General features: G+C 40.5%; 1 protein-coding gene and 1 long non-coding RNA gene across 12 annotated transcripts in view; one reads left to right on the top strand and one right to left on the bottom strand.

Moving 5' to 3' along the window:
• The window catches only part of EPS15 (epidermal growth factor receptor pathway substrate 15), a 67,013-nt gene that overhangs the window by 2,780 nt on the left and 43,595 nt on the right, over nt 1-20,638 (top strand). For 3 of the 9 annotated variants that reach the window (XM_068198723.1, XM_068198713.1, XM_068198722.1), the window contains exon 1: nt 16,504-16,605. In XM_068198723.1, the coding sequence (XP_068054824.1) occupies nt 16,519-16,605 (87 nt within the window). In that variant the 5' untranslated portion in view covers nt 16,504-16,518. Of the gene's footprint in view, nt 1-681; nt 798-886; nt 1,007-16,503; nt 16,606-17,786; nt 17,844-18,018; nt 18,175-20,638 lie in introns of those variants that run through there. The other 6 variants (XM_068198717.1, XM_068198714.1, XM_068198715.1 and 3 more) reach the window with 5 other exon arrangements.
• On the bottom strand, nt 1,621-5,150 carry LOC137478725 (uncharacterized). 3 transcript variants are annotated; one of them, XR_011001758.1, is made up of 4 exons: nt 4,983-5,150; nt 3,867-4,014; nt 2,310-2,386; nt 1,621-2,193 (listed from the first exon to the last, which is right to left on the bottom strand). It is a non-coding gene; the product is annotated as an uncharacterized lncRNA (long non-coding RNA). The 3 variants fall into 3 exon arrangements; XR_011001759.1 differs by lacking the exon at nt 3,867-4,014 and having other exon boundaries at nt 4,987-5,150; XR_011001760.1 differs by lacking the exons at nt 2,310-2,386; nt 3,867-4,014 and having other exon boundaries at nt 4,987-5,150.

The following is a 20,638-nucleotide window of genomic DNA, read 5'->3' as shown; positions in this document are numbered from 1 at the left end:
GTACTCAGACTGTCCCAGCAGGAATGTAGGGGGAAACCTCAGATATGCCCAGTCCTTCCTGTGTTTTCCAGGACATCCCAATTTGAACCCTGCTTTAAAAATTTCTTCTATGTTATTTTTCTTTGTCCAAGCTTGTCCAGTAAATTACATTTTTGCCCATTACAGTTTAAATCTTCGTGGTTTCCAGCAAAAAGGAAGACACTGCTGGTCAGAGTAACTACCAGTGAAGGACCAGGGTAGAAAATGGAAACGAGAACACTGGAAGTCTGATTCTTTATGAAGAAAATGCTTTTCTGTTGTAATTTTACTGAAGTTATGGCTGAACTCAGAAGAACCTCAGTGATGAAGCTGTGGCTTGTGGGTTTCCTTCAGGGTGTCTGGGAGTGTGACTGGCAGCAGTGAAAGTGGCTTTTGGTTCTCCCAACAGCTGCAATTGCTTGGGATTCTGAGGAACATAAGGAAGGCATTTGAGAAGAGAACAAATAACATTTTGTTTCATTTTCTTGTCCAACTTCAGAAATGTTCTGGTAGTTTAATTTTGTATTGCTTGTCCTGTAAGTTCACTATGTCAACTACTGATAATGAAATCATCATAATTAATAATTTATGTTTTAGCCTGATAGTGGATGATTCTTTTTTCGCTTGTTGATAGCAAATCATATATTTTATTTGCACCTTCAGGGAATCATTCCCTCCATTTTATTTTTTATGGGTAACAAATGCAGTAATAAACTACAATCAGCTAGAAGATGGAGCATTCTGTATCATCCTCAGTCTCCAGCTACTGTCCTTTACAAGTATTTTCTAGTCCCTCTGTGCACATCCCAACTACACTAAGAACAGGAGCACTGTCAGAGCCTAAACATTTTTTATTTTATTTCTTCAGAATTATGTTTGGTTTAGGGGATTACAGAGAGGAAGATAGATGGGAGAGAATCACCTTCACCCTACAAGCAGTCATCCTTCAAAGAGGATAATTAAATCAAGTATGACAGTAAGTGCCATTGTAAGTAGATTTTCTGAATAGATTTATTATACTGTCACTGGGTTTAATACAAATATTTAAGAAAAAAATCAACAAGACAGTGGAAGGAGGACAGTAGCTGATTTCTGAGGCAAACAAATAATTCTCTTGGGCCTTTTGTGCCAATTCCTCTATGATTCTATGAATTAAAAGCCATTAGCAATACATTTTCCCAATTCTGTCCATTTTAATCTAGTTTTTCTCTGATTTTAATGAATTGTCATGAATTCATTAAATTGGTCAGGGATGGGGAACCTCGATGAGGGTTAAGCAGACCCTTCTGAGTCTTCTAAATGACTCCATATTAGCATATTCTGGAAAAAAACAAATTCCAGCAGATTGTATGGGAATCAAGTCATCACATCTCAGAATCCCTGTTCTGTTTTTGCTTATTGCTTATGGCTGTGTTTGGTGGAAGTTCACAAGAGAAGGGGCTTTTCTTTTTTCTTTTTTTCTGAACTGCCTTCCTGCAGTTCAGAATCTCATCCTTCCATGGTGTGTTTAGAGCTGCACTGGAGAGCACTGGAATATTGAAGCCAGTTCCCCAAAAGCCATGGAATATGTTCAGCCAAACCATTATAGACAGGGCTAAAGACTTTCTCTTGCATTTAAGATAGAGATGATGCTGAAACTCAGGTTTATTCTGTGTGTAGTTATTTAATCCTCCCTGGTAGTGCTGTCTGTCAGAGGGATGATGCAGCAAAGACGCAGCTGACTCACCTCGCTGGCACGGACACTTGGCAGGATGGGAGGAGTTTGTCCGATGATGTCAGATGTTGTTGCAGTGTGTTAAAAACAGGGAGTGGAGGTGCTTAATTAAGCTACTCCAGTGACTCACCTAATGGCCAAAATCCTATTACAAGGTCTACAGAGAAATACATTTTTAGGACATTATAAATTGGAGGAGTTTTGAAACAGTAACAAAAATTTTTGGTGTGGTCTCTTAAGAGTAAATTCAGGTTTTGCATGACAGTTTGACATAACGTTATCTGGGAGTTGCAGGAGTGTAGATTGCCACTTTAGGATTCAACATCTCTTCAAGAAGTACATTTCTGGGCTTGTTGAGGGGCTTGGCTGTTAAGAAATGTGATTATCTTCTGCACTCACTTTACTCAGAGGACAAAGAATTCCTCCCACATGTCCTGGTCACACTTGAGATCTTCAGTGTTCTGAGAGGAAGGAATTAATCGCAGTAAAAATTTAATGGGGAAAGCACCTTCTAACAAATTCTGTAACTTAAACATAGTATAAATCTAATACAAAATACTTCTTTAAATTACCTAGCCTTTATACTGAAGAAATAGTTATACAGGCTATTTTCCCTCTCTACGTTGGCTGAGCTCTGGTAATCTGAGAATCAATCTAGCAAGTAGAAAAATGCTCGAATGAATTTTGGTGAATAATTCATTGTCATCTTTGTATTATTTTATTATAAAAATTAAAATATCATAATTTACTCTTGAGATCAACAGGCATGGACACTTCTAAAATTCATGGTGAATAGGGTGCTGGGCCATATTGTCTAGTCTGTGCTTTCACCAAGAAAGAATGGACTGTATTATCCCTGAGGATAATATGGTAATTCCAACCTGGTATTGTGTGAGTCTATGATTCTTTGCTGAGTACAGGAGTTTAGAATTCACAGCGTGCTAAATCCCATTTCATACTCCTAATGCATTGCTTAGATAGGTAATGTCTCATCATTTGATTTAAACATCTTATCATCCTCTGGGCAGAATGTATTTAAAATTTAATGCAGAAGTCCCTGCTATTTTCTCAACCGCAAATAAGTGATTCCTACTTTAGCCTCCACAGAGACTTTGAAAAGATACAGAGGAATGCTGCTCAACTGGAATGTTTCCTTCATTGCAGCTGTGGTATGCAGCCCACTGCTACAAAAAAGCAAATAAATATAATCTCTTTTCCCAAAGCTTCCTCACCATCACCTATTTTCATGGTGTATGCCCTATTAATGTGTTCAAGTAAGGTTACTTGCTCTTTGTAGTCAGTTTAGCAAGAATGCAATACATCCATCATCATCATCTTCTCACAAAATTTAGACTTACAGTAGAATTTGATGTGTAGCAAATTTAGCAAGGGAAAAGGTAAGAATTCAGTTAGTACTTTAGAGTATTGTCACTATTCGTAAGGATTATATGCTGTGTTTATTTTCAGTTAAGGACTGTTTGTTTTTCTTTATACACTGTATTTATTTGTTCTTAATAGATACAGCAATATCAAAGGTAGTATTTGATACTGGTGTTTATACAGACAAGTAGGTTGCAAAATATATGCATATTTTTAGGCTGTTATGAACAGTATCCACACTCAGTGGTACGAAGTCATGGTAAAATCTGGAGGGAAAATATCTTTTTCCCTGTCTTTTTTCCTGTTTGTTTTTTTTTCCCGGATAAATAACAATCATCTGACTGTGGTAATTTTTAGGGTACTAAATAGGTGATGAAAAGAAGGATAAAAGTAAAATCAAGGAGACCTAGAGCTGAGCAGTCCATCATAATGCACAAGTACAATGTGTGCCTTTATTGCTCATTTAATTTCCGTAACTAGAGGTATTAAAGGGGTATCTGTTAAAACTAAGTTTCCATTGTGTCAATGTAGAATGAGTTTCTGTCTCCTCTACATTTTATTCTGGGATTTAAGGTAAAATAATTTTTCTTGAGGTCTAGCATCCCTCCCAGGGATTTGTGTGTAGGAGGAGTCCATGAACAGTATAAGCCCTCATTTAATACTGCCCTGATTTTGGGATGCCGAAAAGATTTTTCTTTAGGGTTACTGTTTCTTGTGTAAGAATGAGAGACAAAACCAGCAAAGTTTATCCTACCAAAAACTGGAGAAGATTTTTTTCTTCTTATCTGAGAATGAAAAAGTCCCTTTTCATGCCTAATTAAAGGATTTGCTTTCTTCTTGTTCTGATGAAAGCAAAAATGCAGATTTTTTTTATCCTATTCAATTCCCTCTCTCTCTCTCTTCTATGAGAAATGAAACAAGAAAGGGAAAACTAATTTAGTAGGAGAAAAATAAGTAGTCAGCAAAATACACTCAGATTGCTCCCCAAAAATCATGATGTGCGCTTGGACCAGAATTTAGAAAGCAGATGGGTGCTTTGCTACTGTGTCAGCTCTCAGGAGCTGTCAGGAGAATATTCAATTTATGTGTGAACTCTCAGACTCATGCAGAATGCAGCTGTATCAGATGAAGTGAGGCTTCAGTTCAGAGCAGCACCTCCTGCAGCTCCATCAGCTTGGTATGAGCAGGAATAAAACCCAAGTTCAAGGATCAGGGAAAGCCCTTGCACATGCTGGTGAGGTTTCAGTCTTGGCAGGGTGAAGACAAAAGCCTTGGACATATTATTGGATACATTAAGTTGCTGTCCAAAGTAAAACAACCACTCACAAGAATTAACTCCAGCTCGGGTGACTTCTGAACTGTAAATCATTGGAAGTTTGGTAAGTCCACCAGAACAGTCTCACTACATTTTCCACTCCTACCATTTTCCATAGCTATTGGCTGTTGACACTGCTGGAGACAGGACATTGGGCTGGACAGGACACCTTTCTTCTGAGCCATTACAGCTATTTTTTATTATTAATATTATATTACTAATAATATTAATTTTTTTTCTTATTTTCAATTCGGGACTTATTTTCACCAAGGGACTCTTTAACTATTATTTCAAGAAGAGTTTTTGGTTGTCAGGGCTTCATTTTCAGTAAAAGAGTGTTATTTCTGTGGGATCTTTAATAATATTGTAGCCTAATTTTTACATTTTAGTAGTCAGACCTTACTTTGCTGCTTCTCCAACATGAATAGTTTTGCCAATTTTTGCTGAAGCTGAAGTTGCTCAGAACTGTTGAAATACACCCAGATGTCATGGACTGAAACAAAGGAAATCCTACTCGGCTTGTAGGCAGCAGCACGCACAGGGCAGCTCTGTTACTCACTTTGTAAGCCAAGAAAATCCAGGCCTTGTTGCATCTGTTTGCTTCCACGTTTCAAAAGTTCAGTCTGTGAACTTCCCAGTGCCCCAGTAAACTATTGCAGGAGTAACTGCAATGTAACTTCTAAGAAAATCCTACAATAACATTAATATTAAAATCCCTAAGTGCTACTGGAGTTAACCAAATTCTCTGGACAATTGGCAAAATTGAGAGTTATATAATTTACTTTCCATTGCCCAAGAGAATTCGTTTTTGAAAATAAGCTTGTAAGGAATGTACTTACAAGGAAGTCTAACAATAAAAACAGTCTGTAGTGTACAGTGAAACTTTAATTTACATAGAATAAGCTGAAGTTGGTAATGTTTAAGACAACGTAGTTTCTTCCAGTGCTGTGTTTACTTGAGGTATACACAATAAATAGTTTGTTCTAATTTACTGATCAAATGTGCAATACAGTTTTGAGATTAGCAGCCTTGAGCCTTTGGAAATAAGTTATCAACAGAAAAGCACTGGTTTAATCAGGTGTTTCCACTCCAGGCCAAACAACCCAAACATTGTTCACACTTTATGTTCCTTTGGTGTTGAGGTAGCTACATGTACATAATCAGGAGCAAAATTTATTGCATTGACTTAGAGATTAAAGCATGTCACTACCCAGTTAAGCTCTGCTATTCATAATGCATAAGCAAAAGAGGAGGATCTGAGTGTATCATTAGCATTACACTCTCTGGTTTATGTTTCTAGTCTGACAAATAAAGGACAGATACAGCTCTTCTCGATACAGCTCTTCTCAATACAGCAAAACCAGTAGCAAATGAGCTGTTATCTTATCTGTCTTTCAGATTTCGGCTTACATATCTGTCAGTTTTAGACAAAACAAAATCCTACACAGATCCAGCTGTCACTTACATACTGATAACATTAACCCATCTATCTGTAAAATATTATATCCATTTGGCTTCATTCTTTTGAATGAGAATTTAATCTGCTAAATATCAACAGTGATATCTTACATTTAATTGTTACAGTCCCTGCATTACATTTACTCACTGCACAGAATTTCTAAAACACAGAGACAGCAATTTTCTTTTTCTTGTGGGTAGTGGACCAATCTTACACCCTTTGTCTTGACTGTGGAGTTAACTTACAATGTCTTTGTGTGTTTTAGCTTGAATCTTCTACACCCATAAATCCTTACCTGTAGTACTGTAGTACTTTAAACATTTCAGGGGATAATCAGTGCGGTGTCAGCTGGTGCAGTGTGAAGCATAGGTAATGTTCTGCAGTGTGACTGATCTCAGTGGTGCTTGGCTGACTGAAGTGATGGCTGTCATTTCTGTTCCCAGCAGCAACATAGGCATATTCTGTACTGTGAGTGCTCAGACAGTGTAATTACTTTTTGGAAATGTTCTTTTTTTTTTTTCCATGCACACCAGAACTCTGCAGTATGCAATCTGCCATTGTCTGGGTTTTTTGAATGTATTTAATAGTCTTGTGTCAGGATTCCTGGTGTTAAGAAATTCAGACACCTAGATACAGAATCTGGGGAGATGGACAGATTAATAGACTTATATATGTATATAGATCTGTGTGTGTGTGTGTGTGCACATGCACCCTCAGGAAAAATTCCAGGTGTCAAAAAAAATGTTTTTATGGGAAAATCAAGACATATGGTTACTTTACAGTGAAGGCATTGCCTAAGGCATAATAATGCCTGCAGGAACAATGCCTCCACTTAGGCAAGCTGTGGGCAGGGAGTCCTGTGGAAAAGCTAGGAACTATCACAAGCTGGGGAGAGCTTTCTAGTACCATGTATCAGAGCGTTTAAATGTGAAATCAATACACATCATAATCCATGCAATTTAAATTATTTATTTGTGCTTAAGCACTGCTAACCAAAACATGAGTTAAAAAGGAATTTTGGTTTCTGAACAGTTCATATTTTCAGCCTTTTCTTTGCAACCTTGAAGGCCAGAAAGTTCCTGTATTTTGCTCTTTCCTTGTCGACTGTGTTTTTTAACTTATGCTCAAATAACCTGCGATCTCTTCACTCCACAATATGGAGCTTTATTTAACAAAAAACCTAAACAAGTGATTGGAAAATGCTGGCAGCTGGTAAAACTGAATTTATTTTCTAGAGCGTGCCATATTTGAAAATAATAAGTAGACAAACAGAAAATGAGAAGGAATCATCTTCCAAGCAGATAGGCCCTGTTTATCTAAAGTGGGACACGGAAAACTTTTATCCCACATAACTTTTACTTTTGGATGGCATTTGAATTGGCCTTGAATGTTTGGCAGCTCATCTGTTGAGCCATCTGTTTCAGATTATGCATGCTCGGAGGGCACATTGCACCCAGGCTTATGGTTCCCTTGAACACAAGAAATTTGAATTGGCTTTGCAGTTTAGTGATCAGTGAGCATGGATGTGCATGTACATGTGCATGACACATCTAAATAAACTCTGTTTATTTGGGACAAATTGAAGCATTCACACAGCTGGAGAAACCTGAGGGGCTTAGAAGGGGAAAGCCTTAGGCCTCGTTCACTGTCCTGGGCCCCCTGTCAGTGCTCAGGCAAGGCAAAACAAGAGAAAAGCACCCAAGGTCCAGGAAATTTCTCTTCTAGACTGAGAAGTTCCGAATGAACTAAGAGTTAATATATTAGCCAGTTTTACAGCCCCTTTAAACAGTGGCTTAAAGGGATTGTAGGGTAGAGAAATTGCAAATTGGCTCCCTCCGTTAATGAATCATCTCCAGTTCCATCTCAGTGCCAGAGATGAACTGGGCTGGGTAGTGAATCAGAAAGCTGTAACCAACTCTGAGAGTCTTTGTAATGCCTAAGTACATCATGGCCAGGAAAGAGGATTTGATCCATAAACTTTAATGGTGCATTATCTCAGTCTTATATTATTTATGGCATACTAGTAGCACTTATATTTTTCATGGTATCTGCTTTGAACATACTTTTTTTTTTTTTTTTTGAGAATATACTGCTTGTTCCACTCCTCCCTTTTCCTTCCTTTCCCCTGAATGCTGACTCAATTCCTTTTACTTTTTCAGTCAGCTTGCAATTTTAGGCATTTCCTTGTCCAGTTTTCAGGGGAACGCTTTACTTCCCTCTCATAAGCACTGTGCAGAACTTCTCTGACTGTTGAATGTCATGCTGGCTGGAGATGGAGGAGAGTTCTTTGCAAGCAGTAGAGACTGACATAAGACCATCTGCTCTTCATGAAGTTCTCTGAACCCATGGACTTGGATAGCAATTGTGCAGTTGTGTATGAGAAGAAAATTTGGCTCACATAGTGCAGTGATGGAAGGAATGGTAAATCTAGAACTAACCAGGGGATTTGAGGGATAAATGCAGCTTTTCACAGGTTCTCTTTCTAGAAATTAAGCAAACGTTAAGCAAACTCCCAGATTGCATTATTAGCAAACTTTGAGTCCTCTGGTAATGAGGATCAGACTTTAGTGTAGTTTATAATAAATTGTGAACAGAACATTGACCAAATGTAGATATATTTTATTGTTTGGGCAGATCTTATTCAATGTACATAAAGAGTCTTAATTATGAGACTAGATTGAGCTTGGAAATATTTCTTCTTGGTTCAAGTAGCTCACATAGTTCATTTAATCAAATAACTGCATATGTGCAATTAAATGTGCAACATCTAAAATTTGAGGCGTTTTACTTTTTGTGATATATTTAATCTGCTCATCTGCTAAAAAATAGATCTTCATATTACATTGCTTATTCAAGTATTAAATTCGATTACTTTTTAAATTAGTAATCCCCAAAGAGCTACAGGAATAGATGAACGTTATTCCATCAATGTTGAAAAATTGAGTTACCTGAAAGGAAAAGAAGTCTAATTAAAATTTTTTCCTTGTTGAATCCTTTTAAGTGCTTTCCTCATATGAGAAATTTGTGAAGTTATTGCAAAGCTGTAAGGGCAGGGATCAGAACTGCAGATATATATAAAAGTCAGCTGTGTGATAATGGTAAAGGGAGACAGAGACAGATTCTTTGCTGGTTTTAGAATCTGCCAAGGACGTGGGTGCTATATTTTGGGCAAGAGAACTCTTTTAGCCTAATGCCATCTGGCTGGCTTTCATCTGTGCCAGTTGTTCCACATGCCAAGCCACCTGTTCTGCCCCTACCATGTTTCTTGAAGTAGAAATTAAATTAAAAATACAGTAATTTCCACTAGCCTGATTGGAAATATATCCATGAAGGGATTTAGAAACCCAAGTAAACAATCCAAGTTTCTGTGCTTCTGTCAGAGACTTTTATCAGAAGTTTCCTCATCCATGTCCTGAAGAAATCTTTGGATACTTTTCCCCTTTCAAGCCTCACTGGCAGCTAAAGTCCTGGCTGTAGGATCTGCTTCAATTTGTTGTCCAATGTACATGATAAATACAGTTAAAACACACATAAAACCTTCACACACTCCCACCTAAGGTCTTCTGTTTCATTCTTTTAATTAGTAACTATATACCGGTATTTATAAATACAACAACACAGGTTTTCCTCACCTTGATCTCTACAAGGTACCTGCATGGTTTATATTTTTGGTCTGGCAGTTGTGCCATCTAGCACAACATGGATCTATTCTGCAGTCCTCTGTAAGAAGCCCACAGCAAATTTTTAGCCTGGGATTTGTTCCCTACTTAGAAGAATTGAAGTTGAGCTAAATAAAGCAACTCATCTATATATTCATTTTACAGTTAACTAAATAGCTCTACTGATGATTTTGGAGTGTTTTTTTTTTCTCATGCTCATCTGTATATATGTAATTTACCATCATTAATGCTATCACAAGGAAAGGAGAGAGAAATTCATTAAATCATTTTGTACAGATATTTCTGTAAGGAAAAACATTACAGTAAACTTGATTTCAACAGGAACAAATTCTTCACTAAACAGAAAGAGACTGACAATCAAGAAAACTGTCTCAGTTTTGGATGTAATTTGAATGTCTTTTGAATCATGGAGATTTTTTTCAAGAAGAATACGTCTTCTATTTCTGCAAAACTCACCCACCTATCTGACCTTACCTGCCTTACATAGCTTCTGCCTCTGTTTTATACCTAAAACCTTGATACTTTTCTCCTTTGGACCTCAGTGTTCTTTGTGTCACTTTTATACCTGATATATATTTGTCTTGTGAGTACCTGGGGGGGTGGGGGGATGGCAGATTGTCCTTCTAGAGAAGGTCAAATTTGTTTGCCATTGAACTGATTCAATAAATTAAATTGATATAGGGATCTGAAAAATCTTGGTGGTTTGATGCTTGTGCATCATCATCAATAATTTTGGTAATCTGATGTAGATATTTATAAATAACTTTCTTCAATTTCTTCTCATATTTTGTGAATCTCATTTAAAATAGTATTACCAAAAACAATGGGAGTTGACAGTCTTTCAGATTCTGCAGTGCATTTTAAAAACTAGAATATATTTAAATGGAATTTTATTTGCAAAGAGAGGGAGTTTGATTGAAAAACTGTTGTGAAGCTACTGAATCCATAATGTATTTTTCAAAGTCATAGTGATGATTACACTGGAATTATTTACCACAGCTGCTTTAAATGCTACTAAAAGTAATTTAAAGAAACATTGTTTTATGAATGGTCACCAAACTTTCACTTTGTAATTGTTGCATAGCTATATCTGTTTATAGCTGTATTAGTTTTGCCTGTTCAACAGGTGAGATACCTTTTATTACAGACAACAGGACAGGAACATAAAGTGGCACAGAGGAAAGCAAGTCCTTGTCAGCTGATGGAGTTCAAAGTCCATTAATGCCCTTTTGCATCTAATCAGTCACATGCACACCTCAACAATTCCATTAAGCTGAATCACTGCTGCATTACTTCTGCAACTTAATCTTAATAAAAAACCCAAACAAAGTCAACCAACCAAACAAACCAGTAAACAAATCAGTCATTAAGCAAATAACTTGGTCGCATTTAAGGATATTTCATATTTTAGTTTCATTGTCTGTACAATCAAATGAGAACATATTTTGAATTATGAACTCTTTACTGTTCTTGTACTTTACAGCAATAAGAGAATATTCAGTCTTTAATACTTAGCAATGATATTTATTATGTGTTTAAAACATTTTTCATAAAGGCTAATATTTTTGGTACTATCTCATGAGTCAAGTTATACTCTATTATTGATAGTACCAACATGATTTAGAAGAATATAAAATATAATTACATGTCAATTATTCAGGAGTCCAAAATACAAAGAGAAGTTCCTTAGTCTTATGTGTTGACACCAGTGGGATTATATGTGTTGCACTCAGAGGAACATTTTGTCTGCTGATGTTGTGCAATAGTTGGCCAAGTAACAGAACAGATTCCATTCTCTGCTAGAGGGCTGTAAATAAAAAAAAAATCTCACATGGTGGTTTCTCTTTTATGGACATACAGCAGGATTGTGCTTTTGAGAAGGGGAAGTGCAGCTGAAGGAGCATCTGTGGAAATTCCTTCTGCCTGCAGAAAGGGCACTGCAATTTGGTGTTTGATAGCTCTCAGAGTGCAACCTGCAGGCTCCTTTACAGCTCTCAGCACTGATACAGATGTAGGAAAGTAATGCTTTGCTCTTGCTTGCTCACGATAATTTGTGAGCTTTTCCATAGCAGCAAAACCACCATGTTTTAAATGTCACTTGATTGAGGTTAACTAAAACGGTCAAATCATCTCTGTCCTTGCCTACTCTGAGGGCTAAATCATTCACACCTTTTCAAATATGATTGATTTTCCACTGTTGTTGAGGCTTTTGACTCATCTCACTGAACCTTTGGCACTCAGTACCTTAACCCAGCTGAGATCTCTGTTCTGTCACTGCAGTTCCCATACATGAGAGACTTCATTGCTGGAAGCAAGTGGAACATGATTTACATTTAGAGAAGTTTTAACTGCTAGTGTAAAATTAAATAAGAATATTGTGTTGTCCTGAATAAGGATGAATTTAAAAATATTATTTAAATGTTGGTACCTGAATTTCTCAGCTTGACGACTGTTACTTGCTGTAATAGGTTACGGTGATTTGTGGAAGTTATTTTTTGTCTTATGACCAATGTTATTGCATTGCTGTTATTTTGTTAAATACTTTCTGAACCATTTTGACATTGTTATGGTTGTAATTAAGACCAGAAGAAAATGAAAGTGGAGAATGTAAGAATAGATAAGAAGATGAAAATAATCAGGAGGACAAGTAAGGAAATCTCAAAAAGAAACACTTGCTAGTATCAAGAGTTACAGTAATGCCATAAAAATGGCCTTTTACCATTAACAGTCATGAGTTTGTCTTAAAGACAAATCATTTAATAAGAGGAAAAATACCAAGTGCTCTTTTATCTAATTACTTCATGTATCTTATAATTCTGAAATTAATTAATCATCTTTGTGAAGGGCAGAGTAAACTAATTCTAGGTTAGGGGAAAGTTGGGAATTCATTGTGTAGATTATATTTTTAATATTTTTTATTTTCTTAAAACATAATCATCTTTTAATTGTTTCAGAAAGGTGAGCAGTGTGTTCCCTGGATTTATAGTATAGACAACATGCCTAAGGAAACAGGGAACAGAAGAAACTGTTGGTAAGAACTCTTCTGCCTGCTACTTTGTAAACATATTAGTTTTCAATCCTCATTTTGGTTTAATATACACTACACAGTACAATATCGATGTGTTTAATTTATAATGAAGACTGATGCTGTTTCAGCAGTGCTATTGCTTGTTCTATTTCAGAAGATGTATCAAGCTGTTCAAGGAACAGCGAAATCTCCAACTGCTACATTAGCTGGACATGTCAAATTAATGCCTATTGAAGATTTTTCTGGGTTTCAAATATGGTCTTGAATGAAAAATGTCATTGTGCTGTCAATCAGCTAATTATCTAGAGGTCAAGCTGACCTCTCGTATATATATCTACATTTTCTCTTATTCTTTTACAACATGAGGTGTAGCCCCATGAAACCAGCTAATATAAATTAGTTTAAGAAAATATGCTTACAGTCTTAATCTGTACTGCTGCATTTCAGATTTGCCAACTCTTCCATCAGATATGATTAAAGAGACTCACTCAAGCCCTATTTAGGTTATTTTCGATTTTACCATTCACTTAATAAAAATTCAAGATTGTTCTTTCTAATTACTACAGTTCAAAAATAATTTTATCCTTTGCTTTTCTGAATACTGGCAATATAGATGACATCATTTTGCAAAACAAAGAAGTACAATGATTCCATACAGTACTCTGTTTCTGCCAGATGGAGTTAAATTCAGATATATTCAAATACTTCTGAACATCTGAACAGAAAACACTTTAGAGATGAAGAAATATGCAGTTACCTTAATATCCTAGTTTGTGTTTCTTTAATACTGCTACAGATTTGAATAAATTTGATCATCCCACAACCCACTTTGAAATACTTTCAAAGCTGCTATAACTTTGAAAGTGTGCAAACCAGCTCAAGAAGCCAAGAGCACAGCGCAAGATGAATTAGCAGATGATTCCTATGCAGTTTTCATAAAGATCAATGTACATACTCCAGTAACTAGACATCCTCCTTGAGGATACACTATAGGACTCATAGATTGCATGTTTTATGTAGAAGAAACCCAGAAATTAACAGATCTCTACAGAAGGTCTGTTGGAGTCTGGTTAGATAATTGCAGTGTTCTCTTGTGGCCTTAAAACATAGCAGCCTATCTGTAACCCTTTGTCTAGAAAACTTGCAGCTGCATAAAACATAAAGAGCACACAAAGCATATCCTGGGGTGGATTTCTAGATAAAGGCACACCTGCAGTCGTAACTTCCTAAACCAGCTTTTGTCACTAGTCCTGGAAAGTACTCTGAGATTTCTGATAAAAGGTCCCCTCAGTCCAAAGGTTGTCAAAGTTTGTGTGATGATCTTCCTTATTTCTCAGGAGGGATCTTTCAGTAGCCTGGGTGTGGGAAATGCTGTTCTGTACCAGGAGCACGGGTGTTGCTTGGCTCTCTGAAACCTGTGCAATGTCTGTTTGCCTGTGGGCAGATTCCCTTGCATTACAGTCTTTGATCATAGAACAGTGATTCCTTTTTCTGGCCAGGATTTTGTGTGTTGATGCATATGTTTCCTTTTGTTCTGTAAAACTCAAAGGGGATTAATCCTTCTTACTTTTAAATCCTTGGTTCTGTATAAGCAATGCTGCAGCTATTGCTCTGCTTTGCACTGGAATTCCAGAGAGCTGGGTACCTCATTTCCTGCTCAGGAATGCAGGAGGCAGGACTGAGTCATTCCTCTCTCAGCCTCCGGAGTGCTCATGAGCTGTAGTAACACCTTTCCTAGAACGAGCAGAACAAGTCACACTAATGCCTGCGTGCTGTCTCGGGCTTCCTGTGTGCTGATCCATAGGGTAAACAAAGCTCTAGGAAAGGAAGAGATGGACACTTAAGATGTTATTTCTGGGGAGACCAGTGGATATGATTAAAATGTTACCAGCTTTACTAACAATCATATTTGGAGATCTATAAAACAGAGGTCATTAGTGTTTGACTCTGACTGGTGGAGAGCCTTTCTGTGCTATCTTGCACATTTTCAAATTCAGCTGTATCAGAGCAAGTCACTCTATACTCTTTCACAGTGTTTCCCAGTGGGGATTTGCACAAAAATGGTTGTGCTGCTGCTGTGCTCACTGCACTGCTGCAAGACCCAGTCTTCACCAGCCATTTGGCTAGTTTTGATTTCTTAGCAGTCCCTTGTTTGTCCAGTGTAGACAGAACCTTGTGCATTGTACTTTTAAAGAAACAATAAAGAACACTAAGATCTTGTACCTATTTGTCAAAATGCCAGAATCATAGAAAATCCTATTACACTTACAAATAAAAGCATGCTAATACTATTTTCCATGTCCTTTGGGCATAAAGTGCACTGTAGTAGAGGATCTTGCAACAAAAAGTCATATAGCAGTTCTTACAGAGCAGATTACAAATAAACATTTCCTGCAGGAGAATTCATGTTAAATACAAAAAGATACAAAATGAAACTGTTAAAGTTCTTGCAGTTCATTGATCTTTTGTCTTTCTTATGTTCTTAACAAGCTTTCCTGAAAACCCAGCACAGAATCCTACCACTCCTAACACAATTCACAGAAGATATTGGAAAATGTCAAGATTCATGGGATCAGCAAAGGGAGAGGCAGAAGAATGGGGTTTTCACTGAGGAGGAAATAAGAGGAGAAGTACATTTAGAAAATCCCTCAGTTCCAGATTTCAGGAGCTCTTCCACACTAGCCAAGCCCTGGTGAGCTGCTCATGGCTAAGCCAAGAAGGTCATTGGAGGGCATTGTTTTACAAACCTGCCAACAGCTTTGAGTAAATTTTAGTAGCTGTGATTTTTCTCTTGGCTGAAAGTAAGTATGAAGTCCAGTTTTGTGATCCAATGTCAGGTGATGACATCTCAATTCCAGCTGAGAAGCAGAGAACTGTTTTTCTTCTGGGAGCTGTCATTCTAGATTTGTGAAATTCTGCAGTACAATCATTCACCATCAGCAGACTGACAAGTGCTGTTGTGATTGTTATAGAGATGTCTGAGGCTCTGAGCTGGTTGTTTTAACTCAGGTGGTTGGAGGCATCCAGGACAATTTGTCTGTGAGATGCACAGAATGATCAACAACAGCACAGATCTACGTGACCACACTAATTCAGTGTTGATTATATGAAACTCATTATTATTTTAATTTGTAGAGGCCACAGTGGTTACCTTGAGGGATTCTTGTCCTCTGACTGTGGACACAGTGGTCATGCCTGATGACTGAGTGTGCAGAGCCAGGGTGAAGGTACATAACCACGTACCTGGCACTGCTTGCTTGTTCCTGAGCTGCAGGTGCAACTTGGAGTCTGCCACAGCAGCTTTGGAGAACACTGTGGAAAGGTTCTCTGGATGTGGACTGCTGTGCACTTCACAGTTTGAGGGAGTAAAATGGGGGGTCTGTTGTGTTTATTTTCCAACACAAAGGCTCAGGAAGGTCAGGCCTTCAGGAGTGGTCTTGGCTGGAGCATACCTCCCTACTGGACAAGTGTTCTGCTCTGAGGGGACTTGGGGCTTTTAACTGTGCTCTGGGGTGACACAGCTCTGCTGGCTGACCGGCACAAGTCCCTTGACCCAGCACCCTTATTCCAGAGCCTTGCTGCAGCTCTGGGTCTCTTCCTGGACCTGGTAGGAAATACTTGATGCAACACCCAGGAGAGAAAGGGAACAGCAGCAAGAACACTGCTGAGCCAGATAGCCTGCCCACAAAATCCTGCTCACAGCAGCTCTCAGCATCAAGCCTCCAACTCCAGAGCCAGATCCCAGGTCCCTGTTTTGCATTTTCCTTCTCTTTGCAGTGAGAACACATCAGCCTGGGTGTAACCTCTCTCCTGAGAGGCCACCAGTCCCTGCCAAGCTGCAAGACTGAGAGATGAAGGAAACAACTGACAGAGCAAAGGGCACCCACACGAGCTCATGGCTGCTCAGAAACCCAGGCTCTCCAAATGCCCACCAAGGGGCCCCCTCCCAAAAATACTGCTCTCTCCAGGAGACACAGCTGTAGCTTTGCAATCTTCTGGTTTAATTTCCAGGTATTAATTATTCTGGGATAGAATTCCAATTTTATTCAAAGAAGAAAGAGATCTAGAAATATAAAGATAAATCTAGAAATAGAAAAACCTAGAAATATAAAGTCTGTGCTGTTTTCTAGGGATTTTGCTTTTGAGAGAAGTGTGAGGTGGAGTAGAGAAGTGACAGTGAGCATGTGAATGGTGTGAATATTTTTATATTTATTCTGTTTGCTTTTTATATTCTTCCCCTCCATATTTTCTTTTTCTTGCTGAGAAACAGGTTGGTAAAGCAGAGCTTCTATAAAACCTTTATTAAGGAATAGGTGGGAAGGAGGGATCCCACGTTTCATGACAGATGATGAGCACTAGCAGCTCAGGATGACTGCCAGCTGAGGAATGACAGGATGCAGAGGTGGGGCATGAGCACACAACTGAGCTGAGGAGGACAAAAACAATGCAGAGGGGTAGAGAATTACGAACAGATAAAGAAAACAAAGCATGTAGGGGAAGCTTTCCAGTAATCAAGTATGACTTCAGCTAATTTCCTCTTATTGGTTCAAATGCATATTTCAAGTTTAAATGTGTGCCTAAACCACCTTGGGGTAAAGTATAAAAATAGAAACGTTTTCTCTAGGCCCTCGGTGACTTACGTGTGCTGAGGTAGTGCAGAGCTCAGAGCAGGAGTGGAAACAAGCCAGTGGGAGGAGGTGAGCAGGTTCAGGAGGAGCGGGAGAATGAGTGGTGACACAAGTATTGTTTTCAGCCTGTCTGTACACAATTGTTTCCCATGGGTTTGGAGAATGTGGTGCAGTTTACTCCCCGCTCCAGCTTGCTCCTTTGTGTGTTGTTGCCTGTAATGTCTCACAGTTTCTCCTGCCATAAGGCTTGCTCATCCCTTTCTTCTGGTTACCTGCCCCAGAAGAGCCACTGTTGCCCTGAGTACAAGGAGGGAGACAGAAGGATGTGTACAACCATGAGTTGCCTGGACAGGCATCTGATTTCCTGTGAGTGGAGGGAAGCAGGAGACCGAGCCCAGGGCTGCTCCTCACCGCTGTGAGGATGCCTCGGGTCAGGACATCCTGCTGGGCTCACGCGCTGCTTCCTCCTGGGCCTTGTGCCCAATTCTGTTGCAACTGAGCCCAGACCTGCTTCACCTCCTGTTTTGGAACTTCTCCCACCCGTGTCATGACTGGACTGGAGAACTGCAGCCATTCACCATGCTGGAAGCATCTCCAGCAGGAGCAGGGCAAACAGCGAAGGTGAGGGAGAGGCCAGGAGCTGGCAGTGGGGGATGTCGGTCGCCGCGTCAGGCCAAGGACTCCGGCTCCGGGTTTTCGCTGCAGCTGCCTCGACCGGGCTCCGGCTCCGGCAATCCGCGCCCGGTTTTGCGCGCGGCTGCGCTGCCGTGTGGCGGCGGGGGAGGCTCCGGCTCCGTCCGGCGGGCGGGCGCGGATCCGGTGCCGGGATTTGCCCGGGGCCGGCTGGGGAAGTTGCCGAAGTTGTGCGGCGAGTGGCGGGGCCCGGCGCGTCCTTCCTGCGGCCCGGCCGGGGGCATGGAACAGCATGGCCGCGCGCCTCTCCCTGGCACAGGTAAGGGGCTGCGCGCCCGGCCCGGCCGCCGCGCCGCCGCCGCCCGCTCCCGCCGCAGGCACGGCCGGGCGCCGCGGGGCTGCCCGGGGCCCGCGCTTTGTGCGGCCGCCGCCGCCCCGCAGCGCTGCCCCGCCGCTGTCAGGTGGCGGCGGGGCGGGGGTGTGTCCGTGTCTGCGGGAGGGAGGAAGGGAGGGAGAACGGCAGCGAGGGGAGGCAGGTGGGCAGCCCGGCGCCGCGCCCCGGGGGTGCCGCGGGCAGGGAACGGGTCCCGCCCGGCCGTCAGGTGCCTCTGCCCGGCGCTGGGGAGACCCGGCCGGGGAGCGGCCCTGGGCGGGCGGGGCGCGGGGCTGCGCCGCCGGCGGTCACGGACCGTCTTTTGTCTCTGTAGGACTCGGGGCTCCGGGCTGGAGCCCGGCGAACCCCGTCCCGGGAACGCCGAGGGCGGGCGGACTCGGGGAGTGTTCGCAGAGGGGCTGAAAGGCGATAGCGCCGGGTTAAGGTGTCCGTGCCCGGTGCCAGCCCCGCGGGCACACCCGGCATCGTAGGGTTCTCCGGGGCAGCGAGACCATGGGCAGGTGGCCCTGGGAGGGACAGACGAATTCCTTGGTTTAGCAGAAACCTGTCTCTGCAGATACTGCTTGCAGTATCGTTTTACCTTGGTTTTGGTGGGCCCCGTGGTGTGGGGACATTGTTGTCACAAAGTGCCCACACAGGTGCCCTATAGTGAAGAGCTGTGCAGGTGATGGCCCTAAAACTTGGAGAGACTGGCACTGTCTCGTGTCATCTCACTTCACCTCAATCCTTGTTGCTCGCATTTTTTTCTGACAGTAGTGGAATCGCTTCACCCAGGGTATTCTATACAGTTAGGATCATGTCTTACTCCCTAGAGCTGTGATAGCTAATGAGCAACACTTTTTGATACTTTTTAATTTCATTTAGCAGTGAGATGAGAGATTTCCATTCCTACCTGACATAAGGCTGAGGTGGGCCTTTTGGTTCACCCTCCTGGCTTGGGATGCTTCAATCTGATAGCCAGTTGTGACATTTACAGAAAGCAAAGCAGGTAAATGAGCTAAATGAATTGCTTAAGCACTTGGAAGTAAACTTAAAAAGCTGGCAGCAGGGCTGCACAAGTTTGCAGTTACTGACCTAGTTTGCTTTTGAGAATATCAACCATTTCAAGGAAAGAAGGAGAAGTTCAGTGAAAAGGTGAGCAAATATGTGGAGAAAACAAATGTGTCTTTAAGCGTCTAAAGGTATAGAGTTATGAAGTATAGTACTTTTGTGAAAGCTTGCTTTATATTAAAATGGCTAAGTTAGCATTGTCTGAGTCTCTTAATAGTCTTCAAGTAAATGAAAAAGCTTTAAACATCTCCTTACTGAAGGGAAAGAAGTTTTTTCGCAGAGCTTCTCTGTCTCTTGATTTGGGGAGAGGAGTGGGGTGTCAGCTCTGGTGTGTTCTACAGCAAGACATTATTGCTTACAGGCTGTGTAATCCTTTCATTGTAGAATTTCTTTACTTTTTTGGTCACATGGATGGGGGACTAAATACAAATGTGATAATGTTGACAGAAGCAGAAAAAATGCCAGTATCCTTAAAACCATTGTGGCTGCAGCTTACAACAGTGGTTAAACTGAGGGAGATGTTTCTGTGTGTTGACCATTTGTGTGGGGATTTCTTTTTTTGGCTTGTTTGTTTTTTCTTCTTGTGCTGCATAAGAATAATCATAGGAAGTCAAGCAAGCCTGAAGATAATTCTTTTCAACATAGGCTCTAACATGTGGAATTTTTGGGTTATAAAAAGTCCTCACAAGTGTTGAAGTGTTCAGAATCTATTGAAGAGCATGAGGAAGTGAAAATGAGGGTGTGGGGGTGGGGAGTGCAGTGGTGGCTGCACCAAGATCGTTACTGACAGCAGCAGTAAAGTTGTGCAGATCACCAAGATCTGCTCTAGGTCACTTGCAGAGAGCAGGAGGCACATGAACCTGCGCTCAAACTCACTATTGGGTTCGATTTTCTGTTCCCCTTCCTGTGTTTGGTTTGACACTGCTTTAGCATGGCTGGGACGTTGGGTATTTCCAACTGAGATGAGGGTATTTTCAGATGACTTTGCAGCTGCAATGTCTGAGAGGGCTGCATGTCCTTTATTTGAATATCAGAGCTGTAATTTCAGTAATTTGAAACTTTTCTGTGCTAACCGTATTCTTTTCACTGATTAGTAAAAATACTTCAGGACTGCGTAGCTGTAGTGAAATTTATTACACCAAGTATACTTGAACAGGGGTTGCAAACTAAGGTGATTATCTCCCCCTCCTCTTTCCCTTTAATAGTGAGTATCTGAAGTATGTTTTATCTCCCCATTTTGAACCCATTCTGCAACATCTTGTTGCCACTTGCGTTTGCTCAGTGAGTGTTACGGTCTGAGCATGACTGTGAATTTAATGTGGAGCTTCTAAGGGAACTT

Source organism: Anomalospiza imberbis, chromosome 9 (assembly GCF_031753505.1).
Source record: "Anomalospiza imberbis isolate Cuckoo-Finch-1a 21T00152 chromosome 9, ASM3175350v1, whole genome shotgun sequence".
Taxonomy (NCBI): Eukaryota; Metazoa; Chordata; class Aves; order Passeriformes; family Viduidae; genus Anomalospiza; species Anomalospiza imberbis.
The sequence above is the reverse complement of the archived record's forward strand: the minus strand, read 5'-3'. Positions and strand labels throughout refer to the sequence as shown.